This window comes from Humulus lupulus, chromosome 9 (assembly GCF_963169125.1).
Source record: "Humulus lupulus chromosome 9, drHumLupu1.1, whole genome shotgun sequence".
Lineage (NCBI taxonomy): Eukaryota > Viridiplantae > Streptophyta > Magnoliopsida > Rosales > Cannabaceae > Humulus > Humulus lupulus.
In genome coordinates this window covers 54,389,396-54,414,998 of record NC_084801.1, presented here as the reverse complement: position 1 = coordinate 54,414,998, position 25,603 = coordinate 54,389,396, and the positions used below count along the sequence as shown (strand labels likewise).

The following is a 25,603-nucleotide window of genomic DNA, read 5'->3' as shown; positions in this document are numbered from 1 at the left end:
GTCCATACCAAATTGAAGAAGTCCTTCAACCAGGCACTTATAAACTTTCTCGCTTAAATAGAGATCTCGTTCCTCGCTATTGGAATGGAGAAAACCTGCCCAAGTATTATCAATAAACAGTTCTTTTTAAAGAATTGACTTGTATTAATTTTACTTTTTACAAGTTTATGAATAAGGGTTAGTCAGTCATATGACTAATCACTTATAAGTATAAGATCAAATTTTTGATCACTCGCACAGACACGATTGTCCATTTATTACGAGAAATAAAAGGAACTGTGCGCAGCCAGTTATTCTGGCCAATTATTGTATTTATTACAAGTATTTGCTCATTACGTGTGTTGTTTTGCTATATAATCATTTTTTATAAGTATTTTTACAAGCAGTAATGTTCGAACAGGTCTTGGTCTTGGCAAGTGACCGAGGACCTTAAGCTCCTCAATCACTTGGGGGGCATATAAGGTCCTAAGCAAGCAAAGCATATCAATAGGCATATGTAAACACACGAGCAAACTAAAAGAAAGCATACTACGGTACTTATAGTATTTTTCAAAATTTTGTTTAAATTTTGTTAAATCAAAACAAAGTGATACGCTAAGTTCGGTCATGCGAACTTATGTTATAATAAATTACAAATATTATAATATCAAAAGTAAATTGTTTTACACCGCAAGCAGTTGTTGCTCGGATGTAATTGTTAATTAAAAGGAAAAGTTGCCCGCGCAGCAAAAAATTGTCTTGACATCACGAACCGTGGTTTGTGTGTCCTAAGTTACAAAATAAATTAGTTAAATTAAGGAGCAGCCGGAGGATCTTGTTGGATCTGCTGGTCGATGGAGGCCTCAACTTCCTCGTTGACGCTGTCAATGCCCGTCGTCAAAGAGATTTCAGGGGATGCCTGAGCTTTCTCCTCCTCTTTGAGGCGAGCAACGCACCTAGTCAGCTCAAACTGCTTCATACTCTCTGGCAAATAGTCAAAGTTCGCCTCACGGTTGTTTTTCCGGAGCATATAAAAGAAGTTAAATGTAGCTCCCTTGAACCTCTCCAAGTCACTGGTGTTAGTCCCTTCGAGCGATTAACTCGCTCCTCCAACTCAGCAATTTCTTTCCTGCTGATAACCAGTTCGTCTTGGAGTTTGGAGGCCTCTTTGTAGTTCAACAATGAAGACTCCTTGTACCTCCCTTTAGACTCCGTGACTTTGACTAGGGTCTCCTTAGGTTGTTTCAGCTCCTCGCCCAGTTTGGCAATCTTCTCCTCGACAGCTCTTAGTTTTTCGGCATTTTTCTCCTCGGCCGCCTTGAGCTGCTCGGCGTGTTTGGCCTGGGCTGCTTTGAGTTGCTCGCCAAGTCTCTCCTCATACTCATTAGCCATTTCCTTTGAGCGATGCCAACTAGTGCTCATGGTTAGAACTCCCTGCAATCAGAAAAAAGATAAAGCTGTTAGTGGAAATAAAAGGACAAGGTAAACAAATAAAGCACATAAAAAATGTCAACTTACGCTGAGTCCTTTGTTCAGCGCGCGGCTGAAGATCTGGTCGACTTTCAGGGAGCCAGTGTTGCTGATGGCTTCTCGGCTACGCCGGTGCCTTGATAGCTTCTTCAGCTTATCGTTGGCCGAGTTGAAAGCTATGTTCACGAGGGCCTCTCCTTGAGTATTTCCTGTCTGATCAGGAAGAGTCTGGTCGGCAGAAGCCGGGGGAGGAGTCTGGTCGATGGGTGCGGGTGGAGAAGTCTAGTCGATGGGAGCTGGAAGAGGTGTCGTTTCCTTGGAGGGAATATGTAACGACCCAAAATTACTAATAAGGCTTAAGGGCCTTGATTAGTGTGTCGGGAGGGCATAATTGGAAGTTATGTGAATTAATGGTGAAAATGCATGATTATGTGATATGCATGATTGTAACGCCCTGGTTACCCCAGAACAGTTACGGTGAACCGGAAATTTGACCCATTGCCTGAGTCCTTTGGTTAAAAATGTGTTCTAAGTGTTATTAACAGGTTGAGGTGAAAACCAGTAAAAAGGAAAGGATATGTTTTATTGATACGTAAAACTGTTCATGGGCCCACAAGAACATTTACAAGTTATTTACAACTCAAAAAGGTCATTACTGTTCCAAAATTTCAAACCCCGCCGACCTAAGTGGCAAAAATAGGGTAAACCCCCTAGTTCCTCTGAGAACTCCTTGGCCGTGGTGGTTAAGCGGCCGCATATGTACACATCACCATCAAAGCTCTCCACTCAAGGCTAGGTGAGCTTTTCTTTTCCTTTAACTACACCACATAGCACCCGTGAGCCAAAGCCCAGCAAGAAAATATAACATTATATGTAAATATCATCAAATGATTATCATTATAATCACACAGAGCTCATAGCTTTCAAACAGATGAGTGCATATCACTTGAGGTTCTGATAAACCATACTGAGTGACTAACAAGCGAGTCACTAATTCAAGTGGAAGAATGGCTGATGGGTAAGCCACTAGCCTTCAACAGCTTATAATGTTCATTGACCTTGAGGTCGGTCCGGCATTAATGCTCTTTGAGTCATTCAATGCAGATAATTGATTAGATCTAATCTTTGTTGGCTTGCGTTAACATGCTAAGGCCGTTCTGACTAATGAGTCAGTGCAATGTGACCAGTGCCCAGTACCACTGCCGAACCTGACTAATAAGTCACAGCTTCACAGTTGATACTAGCACCTTTGCCAAATCTGACTAATGAGTTAGTACCATGCACAAGTGAGCATCATATGCTAAGTATTCCATAGTCAATTCATGTCCACATTTATACAACCAGCATGCCTCATGAATAACCACGCATGTCACATTTGGGGTGCAGTTTTCTTACCTCTGATTCGAGCTAGAATGAACAAAAGAACGACCCTTGAGAACGGTTTAGCTTTTAGTCCTTTAGTGGTTACCTAACCATAACAAATTATAGGATACCATCAATAACATGATAATCAAGGGTTTCCAAACCAATATCTAGCCTCCAAGAGATCAATCCAAACTAATCCAAGTAGTAAGGACACTCCCAAGGCCTAAAACTAGGTTCCCGGGGTCAAAACGAGCAAACGGGGCGAAAACAGGGCAAGGGTTGCGGCCCTAGCACCTTGGGCCGCGGCTCCTAGGGTTCTCTGAGGCAAGGGCCGCGGCGCCCAGCAAGCACAAATTCTCCACCTGCTTCTTCAAGGCAGGGCCGCGGTGCCCCAAGAACAGGGTCGCGGCCCTTCACCCTGGGCCATTCCCAACTGCGTTTTTAACACTCCAAAGCCTCCAAAATCATACCTAAACATTCCCCAATCATCAAAACAAAGTTCCCAAGCTTCCCCATGCATCAAAACCCTCAAAACCCTCAAAACCCAAGGTTCAAACGGATCGAAAACTCAAAACTTAAACTTCGATTAGGTTGTTTCTTGTCAAATCCTTCAGTTAAGAAGCTTCTAATCTTTCCTAGGATCGCTATGCCTCGATCCTCGCTCGATTCCGACTCCTAGAACTCGAGATTTCTTCGAATATGCTCCGGGTGACAAAAATGAACTAACGAAGGAGATCGAGAGGTTCTCTTATCGTACGTTCTATCTGACAGCTACTTCAAGCTTAAGTAACCTCAAATAAAACCTAATGCTTGGGGTCCCGAAAACACCCCCAGGGACATTATAGTCAAAACCTCCAGAATTTCACCCTGTTCTCAAATATTCCCAATTTATCATCAAATAAACATTCCTATTACCCCCAAAATTGACCCCGTTATGACAAAACCGCTAATCCACTAAAAATGACCGTCTTATGCCAAATAGCTCGAATATATCTCCATAATAATGGAATCTCATTCACAAATCACATCATGCACCCAAATACACAAATTACCCTCAATGGGCCAAATTATCACAACAACATAATATATTAAATGTGGACCCACATGCATGCATATATCATTATATCATAATATAATTCACATAAACATGCATATATTCATTTAATGGCGTAATTAAACAATTACGGCCCTCCCGACCAACTAAACTGCCACTAAACCTCATCAGAGAATTCGGGGCATTACAACTATCCCCTCCTTACTGAAATTTCGTCCCCGAAATTTACCTGAACAGCTCCGGATACTGACTCTGCATGTCTGACTCCAGCTCCCAGGTCGCTTCCTCGACCTTGCTGTTCCTCCATAATACCTTAACCAAAGGTATCGTCTTGTTCCTGAGGACCTTGTCCTTTCTATCAAGTATCTGAACTGGCTGCTCCTCAAAGGAGAGATCTGGTTCAAGCTCCAGATCCTCATAACTCAAAATATGGCCCACATCAGATACATACTTCCGAAGAGCTGATACATGGAACACATTATGCATGGCAGACAATGCCGGAGGCAAGGCCAATCTGTAAGCCACCTGACCAACCCTCTCAAGGATCTTAAATGGACCTACAAATCTAGGACTTAGCTTGCCTTTCTTCCCAAACCTTCTCACCCCTTTCCATGGCGAGACTCTGAGGAAAACATAGTCTCCTACCTGGAACTCCACGTTCCTGCGCTTGGGATCTGCATAGCTCTTCTATCTACTCTGAGAAGCAAGCATCCGAGCTCTAATCTTCTCAATAGCCTCACTGGTCCTCTGAACTGCATCAGGACCTAAGTATCTCCTTTCACTTGTTTCATCCCAATGAATGGGAGATCTGCACTTCCTACCATACAGCATCTCATAAGGTGCTACTCCAATGGTAGATTGATAACTGTTGTTGTAGGAGAACTCTATCAAAGGCAGATACTTACTCCAAGATCCACTGAAGTCCAGCACACATGCTCTCAGCATGTCTTCAAGAATCTGAATTATTCTCTCAGATTGCCCATCTGTCTGAGGGTGATAAGCTGTACTGAACTTCAACTGTGTCCCCATGGCTTTCTGCAAACTCCCCCAGAACTTGGAAGTAAAAGTGGGGTCCCGATCTGACACGATCGACCTAGGTGCACCATGGAGCCGCACAATCTCTCTCACATAGAGATCTGCATACTGATCAACTGTATATGTAGTCCTCACTGGAAAAAAGTGAGCTAACTTGGTGTAGCGATCCACTATCACCCAAATAGAATCATGCTGACCAGTAGTCCTGGGTAAGCCCACCACAAAATCCATTGTGATGTCTTCCCACTTCCACTCTGGAATATCCAGAGGCTGCAATGACCCCGCCGGCCTCTGATGCTCAGCCTTGACCTCTTGACATGTCAAGAACTTAGCCACATACTCTACTACATCTCTCTTCATCCCTGGCCACCAGTACAACGATCTCACATCCTGATACATCTTCGTGGTGCCTGGATGCAAAGAGTAAGGTGTAGTATGAGATTTATCCAGAATCTCCCGCCTCAATGCAGTGTCTAACGGAACACATATCCGCCCCTTGTATCTCAACAAGCCTATCTCAGACACTGAATAATCTCTGGATGCTCCAGCCAGAACATCCTCCCTGATCTTGATCAGATGTGGATCACTCAACTAACCTTCTTTGATTCTCTCCAACAATGTAGACTGTAGCGTAATGTTAGCCAACTGACCCACCAGCAACTCTATACCAGCTCTGGTCATATCATCTGCCAACTCTCTGGCTATCAGCCTCATACCATGAATCTGCCCAGGACCCTTCCGGCTTAAAGCATCAACTACCATGTTGGCTTTTCCTAGATGATACAGAATCTCACAGTCATAATCTTTTACCAACTCCAGCCAACGCCTTTGCCTCATGTTCAGGTCTTTCTGGGTGAAGAAGTACTTCAGGCTCTTGTGGTCCGTATAAATCTCACACTTCTCTCCATAGAGATAATGCCTCCATATCTTCAAAGCAAAAACCACAGCTGCCAACTCTAAATCATGAGTGGGATACCTTTTCTCATACTCCTTCAGCTGACGAGAAGCATAAGCTATTACCTTCTCTGATTGCATCAAAACACAACCCAAACCCTGATGAGAAGCATCACAGTAAATCACAAACTTCTCCTGATCCGTTGGAAGACTCAGAATTGGAGCTGTAATCAATCTCTGCTTCAGTTCTTGGAAGCTGTTCTCGCACTTATCTGACCACACAAACTTCTGACTCTTGCGTGTCAGCTCAGTCAAAGCACTAGCTATCTTTGAGAACCTTTCCACGAAACACCTGTAATAACCTGCCAACCCAAGGAAACTTCTAACTTCAGAAGCATTCTTTGGCCTTGGCCAATCTTTGACCGCTTTGATCTTTGTTGGATCTACCTTAATCCCTTCCTTACTGACAATGTGCCCAAGAAAGGATACCTAAGACAACCAGAACTCACACTTCTTGAATTTAGCAAACAACCTGTGTTCTCTCAATCTCTGTAGAACCAACCTCAGATGCTGCTCATGCTCTAACTCAATGTGAGAATATACTAGAATATCATCGATGAAGACAATCACAAACTGGTCTAAATAGTCCTTGAACACTCTGTTCATCAGATCCATAAAAGCAGCAGGGGCATTAGTCAATCCAAATGACATAACTAGAAACTCATAATGCTCATACCTGGTACGAAAGGCAGTCTTTGGTATGTCTCCCTCCTTGACCCTCAACTGATGATAACTAGAACGAAGGTCAATCTTTGAGAATACCTTCTTACCTTGCAACTGATCGAACAGATCATCTATCCTTGGCAAAGGATACTTATTCTTAATTGTCAACTTGTTCAGTTCTCTGTAGTCAATACACATTCTCAGAAAACCATCTTTCTTTTTCACAAACAGAACTGGCGCACCCCAAGGTGAGAAACTAGGTCTAATAAAACCCAAGTCCAACAGTTCTTGTAACTGTACCTTTAATTCTTTCAATTCAGCTGGGGCCATTCTGTATGGTGCTCTAGACACTGGCTCCGTCCCTGGTGCCAGTTCTATAACGAACTCGATTTCCCTGTGTGGTGGCAATCCTGGCAAATCTTCTGGAAATACATCCAGGAATTCACATACAAGTCTAGTATCCTCTGGTCTCACTGGCATGACCTGGGTGGTATCAACCACACTGGCTAAGAATCCAATGCAACCTCTTTGCAACAGATCCCTGGCCCTCAACACAGAAATCATAGGAATGCGAGGTCCATGCACAGCACCAACAACACACAAAAGGATCCTCACCTTCAGGCTCAAAGGTGACCATCTTCCTTCTGCAATCAATAGTTGCCCCATACTTTGCCAACCAATCCATACCCAGTATCATATCAAAGTCTGTCATAACCAACTCTATCAAGTCCACTGATAACTCTCTGCCCTCCACTGTCACTGGCAAAGATCTGACCCACCTCCTGGATACCACTAACTATCCAGTGGGTAACAAAGTACCAAATCCCACAGCATAGAAATCACAAGGTCTACACAATCTATCAATAATGCTACTAGCAACAAAACAATGTGTAGCACCAGAATCAATCAACACATGATAAGGGATTCCAGCACTAAGAAGCTGACCTGTAACAACTGAGGGAGAAGCCTCAGCTTCTGCTTGAGTCAACGTGAACACTCGAGCTGGGGCCGAGCTGTCCACCTTCCTGGGTTCTTCTTTCCCTACCTGAGGGCAATCTTTCTTTAGATGATCCACTACTCCACACAAGTAGCAGGCCTTCACCCTACACTCTCCCAAATGGCGCCTCTTGCACCTAGGGCATTTAGGACGAGTCTTCCAGGCTTCACTACCCCTAGAACGACCCATTGTAATACCATTGGGCCTCCTGTCAGGACCTGGAACTGGGAAGGTATCAGGAACCTTCCTCTTCTGATCACTGGGGCCAACACCCCTACCAGAACCCACAAATGGAGGAACTGTCCTCCTGAAATCCTTTCTGGCTACACTGTCACGCCAGATCTTGGTCTCTGCACTCTCAGCTGTGAGTGCCTTCTCAACCACCTGTGCATAGGTAGTAACCCCTGCCTAAGTGGTGATACGTACGTCATGGGCTAGTCTGGGCTGTAGCTCTTGAAGGAATCTCTCTCTCCTGGTCCCATCAGTGGGCACCAGCTCTTTGGAAAACTTTGCCAAACGGTCAAACTTTAAGACATATTTAGTAACTGACAAGCTTCCCTGAACTAGCCTAATGAATTCCTCAGCTTTAGCTGCCCTGATGGCATCATTGTAATACTTTTCATTAAACAAAGTCTAAAACTCTTCCCAGCTGAGGGCATTCACATTCTTGGTCTGGGCAATCACTTCCCACCAAATCCGGGCATCATCCCAAAACATATAGGTAGTACAAGCCACCCTCTCACTACCAGTTACCCTCATGAAGTCAAGGATAGTGGTAATCATGCTCATCCATTGTTCAGCCTTGGCAGGATCAACACTGCCTTCAAAAACTGGTGATTGTTGCTTTCTGAACCTTTCATATAAAGGCTCCCATTTGTTTCCAACCTCAGGCAGCTGCCCTACTGCTGGCACTGACACAGGAGGTGCCTCTGATACACCAACCACTGCAGGCACTTGTTGCTGTCTCAGGAGACGAAGCTCCTCTCCTTGTTTCAACACTGTAGCCTGCAACTCATTGAACAACTGCTGCCAGTTTGCAGGAGTTGGCTGTGGAATCTGAGACTGGTCATTTTCCTGACCCTGGCTGTTATTGTTATTCTGGCCCTGATCACTCTGGCCAGCTGTAGTATCTGTCTATTCTGGATTCATTCTTATCTGATACCTTGCTGAAACATTGATCAATACGGCTAGTCAGGTAATAATAACTAAACCTCTTGCCGCCTCACGGTCCAAGAACAAGCAGACAATTATCATATTCCACAGTCATTCAATATTCATAAGCAGACACATGTTTATGGCACTCAGCACTCAGCATGTATCACATAACAGTTCATAATATTTCAGGGGTACATACTCAACACAGTGTCTCATGCATACAGGTAAAGCTTATGCACCACATTTAGGCAGTTATGCACATAACTACATAAATAGTTACCAAACCATGAGTCGAGCTTGACTTCAATGATGTGTGTACATGCCCAGCCAGTCTACAGGAACCTTAACCTTGGCATTGCTCTGATACCAAGTTGTAATGCCCTGGTTACCCCAGAACAGTTACGGTGAACGGTGAACCGGAAATTTGACCCATTGCCTGAGTCCTTTGGTTAAAAATGTGTTCTAAGTGTTATTAACAAGTTAAGGTGAAAACCAGTACAAAGGAAAGGGTATGTTTTATTGATACATAAAACTGTTCATGGACCCACAAGAACATTTACAAGTTATTTACAACTCAAAAAGGTCATTACTGTTCCAAAATTTCAAACCCCGCCGACCTAAGCGGTAAAAATAGGGTAAACCCCCTAGTTCCTCTGAGAACTCCTTGGCCGTGGTGGTCAAGCGGCTGCATATGTAAACATCACCATCAAAGCTCTCCACTCAAGGCTAGGTGAGCTTTTCTTTTCCTTTACCTGCACCACATAGCACCCGTGAGCCAAAGCCCAGCAAGAAAATATAACATTATATGTAAACATCATCAAATGATTATCATTATAATCACACAGAGCTCATAGCTTTCAAACAGATGAGTGAATATCACTTGAGGTTCTGATAAACCATACTGAGTGACCGACAAGCGAGTCATTAATTCAAGTGGAAGAGTGGCTGATGGGTAAGCCACTAGCCTTCAACAACTTATAATGTTCATCGACCTTGAGGTCGGTCCGGCATTAATGCTCTTTGAGTCATTCAATGCAGATAATCGATTAGATCTAATCTTTGTTGGCTTGCGTTAACACGCTAAGGTCGTTCTGACTAATGAGTCAGTGCAACGTGACCAGTGCCCAGTACCACTGCCGAACCTGACTAATAAGTCACAGCTTCACAGTTGATACTAGCACCTTTGCCAAATCTGACTAATGAGTTAGTACCATGCACAAGTGAGCAACATATGCTAAGTATTCCATAGTCAATTCATGTCCACATTTATACAACCAACATGCCTCATGAATAACCATGCATGTCACATTTGGGGTGCAGTTTTCTTACCTCTGATTCGAGCTAGAATGAACAAAAGAACGACCCTTGAGAACGGTTTAGCTTTTAGTCCTTTAGCGGTTACCTAACCATAACACATTATAGGATACCATCAATAACATGATAATCAAGGGTTTCCAAACCAATATCCAGCCATCAAGTGATCAATCCAAACTAATCCAAGTAGTAAGGACACTCCCAAGGCCTAAAACTAGGTTCCCGGGGTCAAAACGAGAAAACGAGGCGAAAACAGGGCAAGGGCTGCGGCCCTAGCACCTTGGGCCGTGGCCCCCAGGGTTCTCTGAGGCAAGGGCCGTGGCGCCCAACAAGCACAAATTCTCCACCTGCTTCTTCAAGGCAGGACCGCGGTGCCCCAAGAACAGGGCCGCGGCCCTTCACCCTGGGCCATTCCCAACCGCGTTTTTAACACTCCAAAGCCTCCAAAATCATACCTAAACATTCCCCAATCATCAAAACAAAGTTCCCAAGCTTCCCCATGCATCAAAACCCTCAAAACCCAAGGTTCAAACGGATCGAAAACTCAACAATTCACAAAGTCCAATTCAAAGCTTAGAAACTTTAAAAACTCAAAACTTAAACTTTGATTACCTTCGATTAGGTTGTTTCCTATCAAATCCTTCGGTTAAGAAGCTTCTAATCTTTCCTAGGATCGCTATGCCTCGATCCTCGCTCGATTCCGACTCCTAGAACTCGAGATTTCTTCGAATATGCTCCGGGTGACAAAAATGAACTAACGAAGGAGATCGAGAGGTTTTCTTATCGTACGTTCTATCTGACAGCTACTTCAAGCTTAAGTAACCTCAAATAAAACCTAATGCTCAAGGTCCCGAAAACACCCCCGGGGACATTATAGTCAAAACCTCCAGAATTTCACCCTGTTCTCAAATATTCCCAATTTATCATCAAATAAACATTCCTATTACCCCAAAATTGACCCCGTTATGACAAAACCACTAATCTACTAAAAATGAACGTCTCATGCCAAATAGCTCGAATATATCTCCATAATAATGGAATCTCATTCACAAATCACATCATGCACCCAAATACACAAATTGCCCTCAATGGGCCAAATTATCAGAACAACATAATATATTAAATGTGGACCCACATGCATGCATATATCATTATATCATAATATAATTCACATAAACATGCATATATTCATTTAATGGCGTAATTAAACAATTACGGCCCTCCCGGCCAACTAAACTGCCACTAAACCTCATCGGGGAATTCGGGGCATTACAATGATCCCATGATTATATTAATATGTGGAATGCATGTTTATGAGTATTAAATAAGCATGCAGGCCCTGTTTAGCTTGTAAGGGCATAAATGTGATAAACTGTTGAGACCACATTATTATGTGGATATATATTTGCAGTGTTCGGCACGAGGCGATCCTAGGGAGTCAGAAGCGGGAAGGTCACAACGAGACCCGGTACTTGACTCGGGGTGAGTCAAGGGGTATTTCAGGTAGTGGACATTTAATTGGGTTATGGGGTTATGGAAATAAATAATTTGAGATATATTTGAAGTTAGGAAGCCTAGGTAGAAATACTGGGGTGTTTTACCATTTTGCCCTCGGGGACGTTTTCGGTACCCCAAGTCTTGGGATTGACTTAAGTAACTAAGGATAGATAAAACAAAGGAAGGAAAACAGTAGAATATATCCTAAACCGACCGTTCTCCCTCTCTCTCTCTCCTTTTGTCTCAAGGTACTTAGTGAAACCAAAGGATTTATGGCTGGAAATTTAGGGATTTGAGCTAGAATCTTGAGGGATGTTTCAGTGGCAATCTGGAGGTTCAAAAGGGAGTTTAGGTAAGCATTTAATTTTAGTTTAGCTAGCTGGATTTTGTGGTCTTTGCTGGGTTCTAAGAATTTTTGGGTATTGATTTTGAAGATCCATTTGAGGCTAAGGATTTGGGGTTAGCTCAATGATAGCTAAGGGAATCAACCAGGAGTTGGGGTAAGCTTCGAATTATATTCTTGGTCATTAAATTCTATGTTTTCTTTGATTGGTTTGGGTGTTCTTGAGTTTGTGGGTTCAAAGATTGAAATTTTGTTTTGGTGAGTTTCTAGACTGGATTTCTGCTGGGTTTTGCTGCTGGAAGCATGTTAGAGAGTTGTGGTAATTGAATTGTGTTATTGGGATGGTTTAGGGTGGATTTGGGTGAGGTTTTAATGTTAAAAATGGTGGTTTTTCTTGGTTCGCGGGGCTGGGCCGCGGCTCTATTCTAGAGTGTCACGGCCCTTCGGAGCAAGGAAGAGCCAGTATGGCTCTGAAATGAGGGAGCGCTGCGGCGCCACAGGGGCAGGGCTGCGGCACGTGTTTGTGTTCAGGGAGGCCTAGCCTCTGTTTCAAGGGCGGGTAGCGGCATGGATTTTGAGGGCTGTGGCCCTTAAGGGCATTTTTGGCCTTTTAGAGTTTTTAAGCGTGGGAACCTAACCTAGGGTGCTCGGGATCGATCCCACTACCGTGTTTGGTGGAATTCGATGTCCCGGAGGTTAGAACTCTATCCAGAAACCCTTATACAATTATTGATGGAATCCTTTATCATGGTTTTGACTAGGTATACGCTTGGGCTCGGGGCAGGATCGTGCTCGGGGGTTGTCTTTCCTAATCAAAGCACTTGGAACTAAAGGTAAGAAAACTGCATCCATTTATGTGGATAGGATGGGACTAAGTGCTCCCTATATTTGTATGCACTGTTATATGATTGTGATAAACCATGCGAATATGTTGGGACTAAGAGCTCCCTATAAGTGTATGAATGTCATGAGGTGGTATTATGCCATTGGGACATGTGATGAACGACCTAAGGGTGCCGAAATCAATACTTGCGCACAGGGCGCGGCTCAGCCAATGGTAGCTGAGGACAGCTTATTAATCACTGAGCTCGATTAAGCTGGCTGGAGTCAGTGGGTATAACATTGGGCTTGGCCTAAGCAAGCCATAGATAGTGGATTACATAGAGGGGGCGGCCTACGGGCGTCAAGCCTAGTTGTTGCTTGGCATGTATATCTTTGTTAATTTGATGTTTGTGATATGTTGAATATCTGGAAACTAGATTGTTGGTTATTGCCTGATGTGTGGCTTGCTAGTAATTGATTAATGTCTTGTAAATCATTTGGTTATGCTATGTGAACTACTTAGTTACTGATACTGATTATGCTATAATATTATATTTTGTTGCTGGGCCTCGGCTCACGGGTGCTACGTGGTGCAGGTAAAGGCAAGGGTAAGATGAGTTGACCATGAGGTGGAGAGCTCTGGGGGCGAGGTGTACATTGTCAGCTGCTCGGCTGCCACGGTCGAGAGATTGTACAGAGACGAGAACCTAAAATGTGTATTTTTCCATTAGAGTGGCTTGGTTATTTATTTGTTTTGGGAACTCTGTAATTACATTATTTAAACCTTGATTTGGGATCCCTTGTACCAAATATTTGTTTTAATGAAACTTATTCGTTTATAACCAAAATCTTTTAAACCTAACTGGTTTGTGTCATCAGATTCACATTTTTAATCAAATGACTTGATTAGCAAGTCTTGCACTATTTCAAATACACAGTGTAATGGTCTTGGTTATTCAGGGCGTTACAAAACAAGTACAGGAGGATCCTCGGTATGAGCCCTTTTCCTTGAGGGATTGCTATTGCTTTCCCCAGGATGCTGCCTTCTCTCCTTCTTCTTGCCCGCAGGAGTAGTGGTTTTGGGTAGGCTATACATGTTAAATGGGTCTTCAGAAGACATGACTGCAGGATAGAAACAAACAATCAGGCAATATAAATTGAGGTATTTACTAAAGCAAGGAAATCAGAGTAAGGAAAATTCTAAGTAATATACCCGAGCCATTATTACTGGTCGATACATTATCTATTGTACTACTGCTACACTCATTCTCTCCCTTAAAGAAGTCTGAATTTAAACTAGTCGTATATTTAAAGTTGCCGTCCCCGTCAAATAAATGGCAGGGAATGGGCAAACTATCTAAGAGTGAGAAGTCAGTACCATTCTCATCCGAGGATTCATGTATGGGCTCGGGGTGTTCAGGAAGTTTTTGCTTGCCCTTCCCATGTTGAGCAGGGACAGCAGCTACTCGTGGAGTGCTGGAAGGTTCCCTGATGGTCACTCCTGTAGCCCGTCTCCTCAGGGGTTGTGACACATCTTGGTGCTGCTCGAGGATATCTCCTCCAATAGCACTCCTAGTTGTTGACTCCCTCACATCCTGGTGAGGTGCAAAAAGGCCGACCAGCCTTAGGTTGCTCTCCGTGACCAGCTCTTTAACACTCTTCTCAATGTTTGTCATGCTGGCCAGAGTTGCTGCCCTTATCTCCATTTCTGGAGTAGGGTCTGGTCGATACATGGACCTAAATAACACCAAAGTTCTAAAAAATGTATAGAAAAGCTAAAAGAAAGCAAGCGACCAATGAGCAAAAGATTTACCTCCTCAGGTGAAGGCCAGGTTGTTGGCGGCCAGGTTTGTTGTAAGAAAGTACTCCTGGAAGTACTTCCCTACATTGAACTTGTGGGTGAAGTTGCTCAAGAAGGTGCGAGCGGACTCCTGGTGGTAGAAGTGGAAGAACCCCGTGTTGTTGTGGTTGGGGTTAGACTTGAGATCAAACAGGTAATTGATCTCATGTGGTGTTGGTACGGGCCACTTCTTGTGGTTATAGAGGATATAGAGTACAGAAAGTACTCTATATCCGTTTGGGATGATTTGAAAAGGGGCGACCTTGAAATAATTAGGCACCCCTGGAAGAATGGATGTAGAGGCAAGGTTGCCCCTGCCTCAATATGATACCTCGACCAGGCGCTCAAGGCACCCCCAGGCACATTGGCCCGTTGGTCGGGTGAAGGCTTGATGAGAGTTATCCTAGGAAGGCCATACTTCTTGAGATAATTGTTTACCATCCTAGCTGAAATGATGCTAGAAGGCACTACATACCATTCGACCTTTGGCCTAAGGACATCGCGAGGTCGGGCTTTAAGTTGAAATTATGGTAGTGAAGTGTTTACAGGCTGAGGATTGGTAGAAGGAGTCTCAGTGTGAGGGGTAGGCTGATTAGCATAAGACTAGGTTGCTTTCTTCTTTCTTTAAGAAATGGACTTTACGTGACCCATATTTGTTGGGCTGGTTGGAGGTCTGTTTGTTGAGTTGTGTTGGGAAAGAGGAACTTCTGAAAATGGCAACGATGGCTGTTCTTGATCTTTGAATAGTAGAGCGAGCAAATCGTTGTCAATCGGCCTCTCACCTCCCCATGGGTCATGCATGAAAATCTGCGAGCAGAAAATGGGAGATGAGAATCTACGGCCAATAGACAGAAGAAGTGGAAACGTTGGGATAACGTTGCTCGTGTATAAAAGTTAAGCTTTTATACGACCAGCAGCATTCTAACGAAAACACTACAAACATGTGATCAGTTTGGAAAACGGATTAAAAAGCAGAAGTGAAAAGTTTTTTCAGGGAAACTTTTTGACTCTGAGAAAGGGCGGGAAAAACCCAGATTTTCCAAGTGCCTAAAAATCGAATTTTTACTTCGATTTTGCGCCCTAAAATAGTAATCCTAACTCAAAAGCCAATTTTGAAGCCTCATTTAGTGTTTTTACCTATCCTATCATGCTACTACCTATGAGCCCGATTACCCCAAATCAATTTTTCTCAAGAACTTTCGGAAACTCAGATACCAGAATATCAGAAAACTCGAAAGATAATTATTGCATGGCATATTAGAGACAAAGAAGTTTAGGAAACTTACTTGGACATAAGATAAAAATGAAATCACAGGCATTGATGCGTGGGCTGGACAGATACACCTCAGATCACCAAGTCTTTTCTGGGTTCTTCGTGCTTTGTTCTTCAGCGTTCTTGAGGAAGAGAAGAAAAGTAAAAAGTAAAAAGTGAAAAAGAGGGATTATTTATATTGATCGAGGCACAGATAAAAAGGTAATGATGGGGGATGAGTTTTTGAAACGTGAGGAAATGTGCTAGCTGTCAAAATGCTTTTTGGGAAACTGTAATGACATGATTGGTTACCTTTTTTGAAAAGGCACTGACAGCTCTGAAGGGTCTAACAGGTCACACGGAGGGGCAGTCGGTTAAGTTTACTTTATGCTGGTCGCAGTAAAATAAACTTGGGGGCAAATGTTTACCCAAAAACGGACTACCTGATGATGTGGCAGGATTGGTCTACACGTAGGATGCACGTGATAGTTTTAAGTGAGTATAATTTGCCCGACCCTCGACCAGAAGATCATTGGCTTATCAGGCATCATAATTATGGGCGACCAGACTGGTCGCATATATTCATTTATTTCCTTCAGATATGCAATATTGTAATTACGTATTAATTGTAATTTCAGTTATTATTAGATAGGCTCGTATTAAATGTAATTAAGGTCCATTGGCCCATATAAAACTCCTTGAGCCTATAAATAAGAATCAAAGGGCTCAAGGGAGAGGACTTTTTGGGCTGGAGAACGCTTGAGCTTAGAGATTCTAAGAGAGAAAAAGAGTGTTGTTATCCATCACAATTGTATTCATTTGAGAGCTAGTGAAACTCATGAACCCTAGTTCATTGATCACTGTTCTTGGAATTCTACATCAATAAGAACACTAAGTGGACGTAGGTTATTACCATTTTATTGGTTCCGAACCACTATAAATCTTTTGTGTTATTTATCTTTTCGTCTTGATTTCATCTCATTTTCATCTTATTTTCTATTGTTTTATCTGACTCCATGTCGTTGACCAATTCGAGGGTCAACACTACATATCTTATTTTCATACTAAATCATAGATTGGTACATCTATATTTATATAGAGGATTTTCTAATTAATCTCTCAAACTAAGCCATGAAATCCCTATAATAAATTTATACAATCAATCTATGATATGTTCACACCTCACACCTAATATAAAATAGATATAAAATCATCCATTGATGACAAAATATTTTTCTCAATCTCAACACTTCCCCTCCATTTTTTTCACATCATCTTTTATAGGGCAAGCTTCACATGCATGACTCGCACCATCATGAGCTTCACGACATTGACTTCAATAAGATCTTTACATGCTTGACTTGCACTATCAGGAGTTTCACAACATCACAAGTAGATGTTTACATGCCTGATTCTCACCATCATGAGCTTCATAGCATCACAATACAAAGTTCTTGATTCACACCATCACGAGCTTCACAACACATACTTCTTCACATTCAGTATCACAGAAAATTCATTTGCGGGGGTCGATCTGGTGTAGGGATGCACATGGGGACGGGGCAGTGCGGGGAATGCATTCCCCGTCCTCGTCCCCGACCCCTATTATTTTCCCCCGTCCCCGCCCCGTCCCCGCACATTCCCCGGCGGGGAATCCCCGTCGGTAATGACCACTATAACGGGGACCCGTTTATTAAAAAAGTTGGATAACACAAATAATTTTTTATATTTTCAAAATTAAAAAATATTTGTAAACACCAAATTAAAACAACATAAAACTAAATTCTTCATTCCATAATTGATAGTCATATAGATAAGTTCCAAAATTAAAAACTTTGCAATGATAAACTTAAAATCAATAAACATAAACTTAAAGACCATAAACATAAACTTGAAGTCCAAACAAACACACAAACTTAATAAATTGTAATAACATCTTCATCTTCAACTTTGAAAACTAATAGTCATCACCACCATTCAAGAGCCTTCTTTCTTCAAGAATCAAAATCCACAAAACTTGGACCCTAAAAGAAAATTTTCAATTATAAGTAAAAATATATTTTAAAGAAAAAAAATAATAATATAAACAAAAAAAAAATAATTAATGCTAAACTTACCGCTTCATCATCTTCAACATCATCAAAGAATGTACTATGTGAAATCTCATTTTGTGATGCATCTAAAAAATTCAACAAGAAATCTGATTATAGAAATCTGGATGATTCAAAAAGAATTATATATGTATATTACTAATACTATCCATGTTTGAAAGAGATTATCTCCAATATACAGCTTTCAACAATTTTGTTTTTCTTTTTTGACCAAAGTGGAATTTTACCACGTTTCAATAAAAGGAATGTACATATATATATTTATGGATAAAAAAATTGCATTACTGGTTGTTGTCATCAAAGAAAAAAAATAAAATATGTCATTTTATAAGCTCTTTGCTTTGGGTATAAAAGAAAAATAAATAATAAGAGTAATTTATAATAAACATACCTAGTTTCTCATCCCATAGCCAATCTTGAGTACATACTAATGCCTCCAACATACTCGGGTGAAGCCTATTACGACAAGGAGTCACATGTCTTCCACTAGTACTGAAAGTAGACTCAGAAGCTACTGTAGACACTGGGATAGCCAAAACATCTCTAGCAACTTGTTGTAATGTTGGATACTTAAGACCATTTGTCTTCCACCAAGCTAAAATATCAAACTCTTCACTCCTAGGCAAAACTGCTTCCTCCAAGTAGAACTCTAACTTAGACTTGAAAGTATCCACCTTAGAAGTACTACTAACGAACAAGTCATAACCAGCTAAAGGATCCACACATCCATCACTATCCCCTCCAACTCCAGAAGCATTGGATAAAGGATCAGGAAGATTTTTTTTTCCATCATTTGGTTTGTATTCTTTCACCAAATCATAGCACAACATTCTAATTCGTTCAACTTCATTTTGATATTCACCAACATAAATTTTAGGAAAATAATACTCAATCAATTTCATCTTAAACCTTGGATCCATAACAGTTGCTATGGCTAATATGCCATGAATGGAAGTCCAATACTGCTCAAATTTATCCATCATATTTGATGCCATTATCCTAATCTCATCGTATGAAGACTTAAGACACTCCTTAAGCAACAACCAAATATCACAAATCTTAGAGAAGAATAGATTAGTAGTAGGATATTTGGTCCCAGAAAACATCTTAGTGACATGGTAAAACAACTTCAGTTTCTCACACATAACTTTTGCCAAAAGCCAATCTCGCTCACTAGGTTCTTTTTTGTAATTTTTCTCAGTGTGTATTAAGCGACTGAACACATCTTTATAAACAATGGCACTAGTAAGCATCAAATAAGTAGAATTCCACCTAGTCTTACAATCTAGCACTAGCTTTTTATTGCTTGCACATGATAATCCTTTCTTAGCCTCTTCAAACTTTTCAACTCTTTTTGGAGTACCAGTCCAAAAAACTACACTCTCACGTATAGTTTCTATGGCACCTTGAATTGCTCCTAATCCTTGTTGGACAATCAAGTTCAAGATATGAGCAGAACATTTCATATGAACTAATTCACCTTTCATTAGTAAAGAAGCATTTCTCAATTTTTCTTTCATTTGATCCATCATGGCAATATTCACAGTACAGTTATCTAAAGTAAGAGTAGACAACTTACGTTCAAGAGACCATTCAACCAAACACTCCATCAACACTTTTGCTAATAACTTAGCAGTATGAGGGACAGTCACATATATAAACCTGAATGCATATAATAAAAAGTAATTAATTAGCACACACTCATATTAAATATACACATAAAATACAAAATATTATACAAATTATCTTATTACCTGATAATTCGATTGTGCAAATTCCATGAATCATCAATATAATGTGCAGTCACCACCATATACCCTCTCTTTTGATTATTTGATGTCCACATGTCAGTTGTGATTGCAACTCTACTACAATTGTCACTAATTGAGTTCTTTGTCTTGGTCTTCTCATTCTCATATATCTTCAATATATCCCTCCTAATAGTACTTCAAGATACATTCTTGAAAAATGGCTGAAGAGAGTTGACAAAATCTCTAAATCCATGATGTTCAACCATATTGAGTGGATACTCATGCAAAACAATCATTTTAGCAAGTTTGTGTCTTGAACACTCTTGATCAAAGTTGTGAGCAGCTAGTGAAGTACTTCTATCCTTCTTCTTACTTGGATTTAAGATTGATTGTTTTATATCTCGATGCTTCCTAAGAGGACATATGTTAAAATGATCACGCAAATGTGTTGTTCCATTTTTGCTTGATCCTCCTAATATTTTTTGACAATAGTTGCAAACAGCTTTGTCAACTCCATTAATTTTTTGCTTCTTGAAATGATTCCAAACAAAGGAAGTCAGTTTTCTCTTTGTCTCAGTTTTCTCGCTATCAACATTTGATTGGGTTGCTGTCATTGATTCATCATTTTTTGGAGATGAAGGAATTGATGAATCAAGGTCAATAGGTCCTGTGGGTATTATTCCTTCATTTTGTCCATATGTTGATGGAGTGTCTTCTTTTGGACTTCCAATCTCAGTCATTTTTTCCTATAAAAATTCAAAGTATACACTTTTAAACATATAAAATTAATTACGAAAACTTAAAAAGATGTACATTTATATTCACATACACTATATTATTTGCATATACAGATAAACTAGAATACTCCAATAAAAAGTGTGTCAAGTGTGTCATATACGTCTATGTAATAATATATATTAGGTTTTGTATAAAAATATAATATACATATATATATATATCAGGTTTTGCATATCAATTCATTATCTAGTTTATAATATATTTATTAAATAAATTATTTAATAGCAATATGCAATTTTCTAGGCTCATATAGTCATATGACAATCTTTCTAGACTTACCCTCATCCACAAAAGTACAAAACCTATATGAGTATATATAAAAATTCATTCTTTTTGTTGATTATGTATAAAATTACGTGGTCAAAACTTCATGCACACATACATATAAGATGGATAGTAGTTACTTGCCAATAAATAAATAAATAAACAAATCCTTTTTCAAGTATATAATTTATCAATGTCTATATTGAGCATTGTATATTGACCGTAAAAGATAAAAAGCTCTGTTTTTATCATTAAATAATATACATAAACAGAGTACCTTATACAATAATAATACTAATAGTTTAATATTTACCATTCTAGTCAATGAATAATCTCCTTTGTCTACTCCTCCTTATTGATGCAGCCACGAGTTGTTAAGAAATATAGTGCTTCCTACTCTGTTTAAGACTCACGATCACGAGGACTCACAACTCACAAGTTATGAACAGGTTGTTGTTTTACAGAAAAAATATAATGTAGTTGGACTAGAGATTAGAGAGTGGACTAGATAGAAAGGCTAATATCAAATATATATGAAATAATTATTTAGGGTTAGTCTCTGAAGTGCACTCTTCAAAAAGACTTTTCATATTCATATAAAACAGTTAGCAATAGCATAATCGGTGGAGTGGCTGGAGTCCATCCATATTCTATAACAGCTAGAGTTTATAATATATAGGAAATAGTGTAATTTGAATTAATGCATTAATTGTTATAAAACCAGAAATTTAATGCATTAAACGATATATCAAAGAGGAAATTAGCTTAATTATAATTAATATTATATATATAGAAATAGAGTTATACCGTTATACATACTACATATAATTCCTAATACTATATATATACATAATCGGGGACGAAATGGGGCGGGGAGTACTATCCCCGACTCCGCCCCGTCCCCGAATCGGGTAAAGAATATTAGCCCCGTCCCCGCCCCGATCCCCACCAAGCCGGGGAATCCCCGCCCCATTAGGGGCGGATCCCCGCGGGTCCCCGTCCCCGTGGAGCTTTTGTGCATTCCTAATCTGGTGTTGAATGATCTACTTTGTTGGGTCATATTTTTATCCTTTATATATATGTATATTTCTTTCTCTCTCTATTTTTATGAATGGAAACTAAACAACATAACTTAATATGCTCAAGTTCTTTCTTTTTATTTCTTTTTTTTTTTATTAAAAAGAAAATTTGATATATATTGTGTATAGTATATAAACTAACCAAAAACCAATGGTCGCAACAAGGTCAAGTTGAGGCGCATAGTGATGAGATGTTAATCAGAAGCAAGTATGGCGAGCACGACAACAACAACAACTATGATGATGTTGGACCAGTTTAAAAAATGGTGGATTTGAACCAACAACAGTGGTGGAACTGATCTTGGCTTTAAAAAATGGGAAACAAGGTTGGTTCGATTTGTTTTGGGTTTTTTTTTCTAGAACTGTATGGCTCTAATACCATGTAGAAAATAAAATATCAAGACTACATTTCTTATTTTCATATTAAATCATCGATTATACATCTCTATTTACAAAAAGGATTATCTAATTAATCCCTCAAATTAAGCCATGAAATCCCTATAACATTGTTCACACTTCACACCTAATACAAAATAAATATAAAATCATCCATTAATGAAAATATGTTTTTGTCAATCTCAATAGGGTTGTGGTCCCCTATATATAGGTATCATTTTATTTTTTTCTGTAATCTCATTAAAAGAAAAGAAATGATTTATAGAAATATGATTTAGAGTTTTATATTAAAGCTCTTTTAGTAACATGAATAGGATCTAGGATTGTGAGTTGGAATATTAATATTGATGCATGTTGTTTGAGTGTATTAAAAATCCTAACAAATGGGATCGATCTCTAGAATCTAGACTCTAGAATATGCACTTACATACAGAAACCATATTGTATTGTATTCTTTCTCTCAAACTTAAGAAACTCAGTTGGCTTCGGTTCATCTCATCTTGAGTTTGAGACCATCGTGATTAATAAAATTGTAAGTGGACGTAGGTCATTATTAATTATTAGGGTCCAACTACTATAAAATTATGTTTCGTTTACTTTAATTTAGCTCTTTTATCATTTATTATTGTTTCAATTGACCTGTCAGTTAACCAAATCGGTGGTCAACATTTTGGTGTTTTTAATGAGAGCTGAACTCAAGACCTAATTCTTTTTCATCAATTAACTGAATTTGAACTAATGGCTATAACCACAAGAAGTCAAAGCCAAGAACTCCAAGAAGGAAAATGTTGGGCATGGTGCCCTTAAAGCATTGAAGGCAGTTCATTACTTATGAAATTTATAAAAGAAATATTTTTATATAAATAATATTTATTTTTATTGAATAATATTCAGATAAATATCTCTAAATTCCTAATTCATTATTGAAGTTATAATCTTGTATGTGTATGAGAGGTTTAAAATTATAGATAATGAATTAAATAGTCCACAATTCATATTAAAGTTATGGAATCTTTAATCAAACATTGCTAGTACGAACAACTGATATTATGAATACATATGATCTAGATCTTATTCACTGATGTAGATAGACATCTCAGTGGAGGTGCTTTATATAATAATGATTATATAGGACTGGACCCGATATGCATTTAACTCATTGCTAAAATATTGTTATTATTATATCAATTGTTGATATGCAAAACCTTAAAGAGTTATAATCATATCACTTGATGATCATATGCAATTCGATCTAAATCCTGAAGTTATCTGATAACTCTACAAAATAGAGTTAGTTTACAACTTTTTATGTGCTAATTGATGCTTAATTCTTGAGTTTTTAATTGATTTATTAAGTTTTAAAGTAATTTTAAATTTATTGGGGTTATTTTGATTTTATATATTTTTGTGTGTTTTTATAGTTATTTTGTTGTAAAATGTTGTAGTTAATTATTTAAGTTAATGTGTTTGGGGAAGTAAAAAATTGTGTGTTTTATTAAAACTAAATGTTAAATTAAATTAAGTTATAATTAATATTTTCAAAGAATTAATATGGTTTATTTTATAATTGAAAATATTTTATCATGACTTAATTTATATTATTTTATGTAGGTAATAGGTTGCATTTTTGTGCTTGAAGAAGAAGAAATGAAAGAGAGCTTAAAAAGAAGAAAAATTGGCATTTTTGAAAATCAAAAGCTAAAAGTGCCCTTGCCCAACTCCCACGGGCCCAACCCGTGCACCACCAGGCCGAAGCCCAACTGCTGCTTCTGGGCCCCTGACCAGCTAGACCCCTTCGGTCCTCCTCCCCGCCAGCATCAACCGCATCAGCTCACAGCCTTCCCAAGCTTCTGCTAATCCGAAACCTCAGCAGCTTCCTGCCCAAGCTGCCTCAGTCCACGCACCTCCTACCACCCCAAGGCCTAATCCGAAACACTCCAGCAACTCCCCTGCCCAAAGCTGCCTTTTCCCCTTTTTGAGCCCACATTTTGTCTACTTGTCCCTTTTGCCAAAAATACCAACTTTTTACCCAACTTTTCTATACATTTTTCCCCAAAACATCATCATTACACCCTATAATTTACCCTTATTTGCCAGATTATTATTAATTTAATTAATTTAATCAATTTAATTAATTTAAATTGATTATTTTAATACACTTTTTTTGGCTATAAATAAGGGAGTTTAGTGCTTAATTTTGGGGAGAGGTTACCATACCACAAGTTCTACACTTTCAAGACCTCTCAATTCTCTTCATATTTTTCTTATTTTTAGTCATTTTTCCTATGAGTTTTTAGAGGAAAATTTTGGGGGTTCATCCTCCAAATTTTCCTATTTATATTTGTAATTTTTAGTTTGTATTTCCTATTCTAGTTATGAGTTTCTAATCTTTTTAAGATTATTAAGGTGATGATGAAACAATATGTAACTAGATAGTATTTATTTTGTATGTTGATTTCTCATTTGTGCAACAAAGTTTATGGATGTTTCTTTTTCAAATATTTTCTTTCATCTTAAATATCTTGTATTTTAAATTGTTAGAACATATTTACACTTTGTTCTTCATTAGTGCAAAAACATAATATTCTTTGTGTAAGATGTGTCATTAAATTGTACACATCTAATGCTTAGAACAAAAATATTATGTTTTGCCTTATAAATAATGTTTATTGATTTATTTGTTATTTCATTAGATTGATTTACACTAAATGTTTTGAAATTATAATTTTAAAAGTGAAGATAGATCCTATATTTTTATAAAAACTTGTGCTTAAATAGAATATTTAATTTGAATAAGTGATGGTTTGATTAATTTCTACCATTACTAAAACTTGGGAATCAATGTACTTTTAAATATTATTGAACTTATATTTTGTGGATTCTATTATCTTAATAATCTTTCTTTTACCATCTTGATTTCAACTATTAATTTAGTTATATATATATTGTCTTTAATATCTTTATTATTATCTTTTATTTTATTTTTATTGTTACAAATTCTCATCAATCTTTGGAGCTAGGTTAGAATTTATTAATTTTGGTTTAAAATAGTTTTCTTTTCGATTTTAGACAACTCCTTTGGGTTCTACATCCTTGCTTACACGATTACTATTCTATATGAACGATTCGTGCGCTTGAGATTTATAAATTTTTAAAACATACCCATTTTAGGTCCATCATTATCATGAACTCCCGTTTATGTTATTTGGACTCTTTGATTCACTCGTTAGGGTCTATCAAAATGATCAGACTAACAACATTCTTCATAGGGTCTATCAAAATGATCAGACTCCCGTTTGCGAACTCATTAATGTAAATGGTTGGGGACATGATTTACAGATATGGAATCCAAGCCTTCTTCATAGGAAGATTGAATAATGGTTCCTTTAAGTGTTAATTATTGATTTGAGCAGTTTGAGGCCTCTAATTTATAAAAGGTTTATAAATTAACAATTCACTAGTAA

General features: G+C 39.0%; 1 protein-coding gene across 1 annotated transcript; it reads right to left on the bottom strand.

The window, feature by feature from the left end:
- Positions 1-954: 954 nt before the first annotated feature.
- LOC133799728 (zinc finger BED domain-containing protein RICESLEEPER 2-like) lies at positions 955-19,664 on the bottom strand. Its single transcript, XM_062237731.1, has 4 exons — positions 19,606-19,664; positions 18,243-19,513; positions 17,858-17,919; positions 955-1,413 (listed from the first exon to the last, which is right to left on the bottom strand). The coding sequence occupies exons 1-4, from the start codon at positions 19,662-19,664 to the stop codon at positions 955-957; spliced, it is 1,851 nt and encodes a 616-aa protein (XP_062093715.1).
- Positions 19,665-25,603: the final 5,939 nt, after the last annotated feature.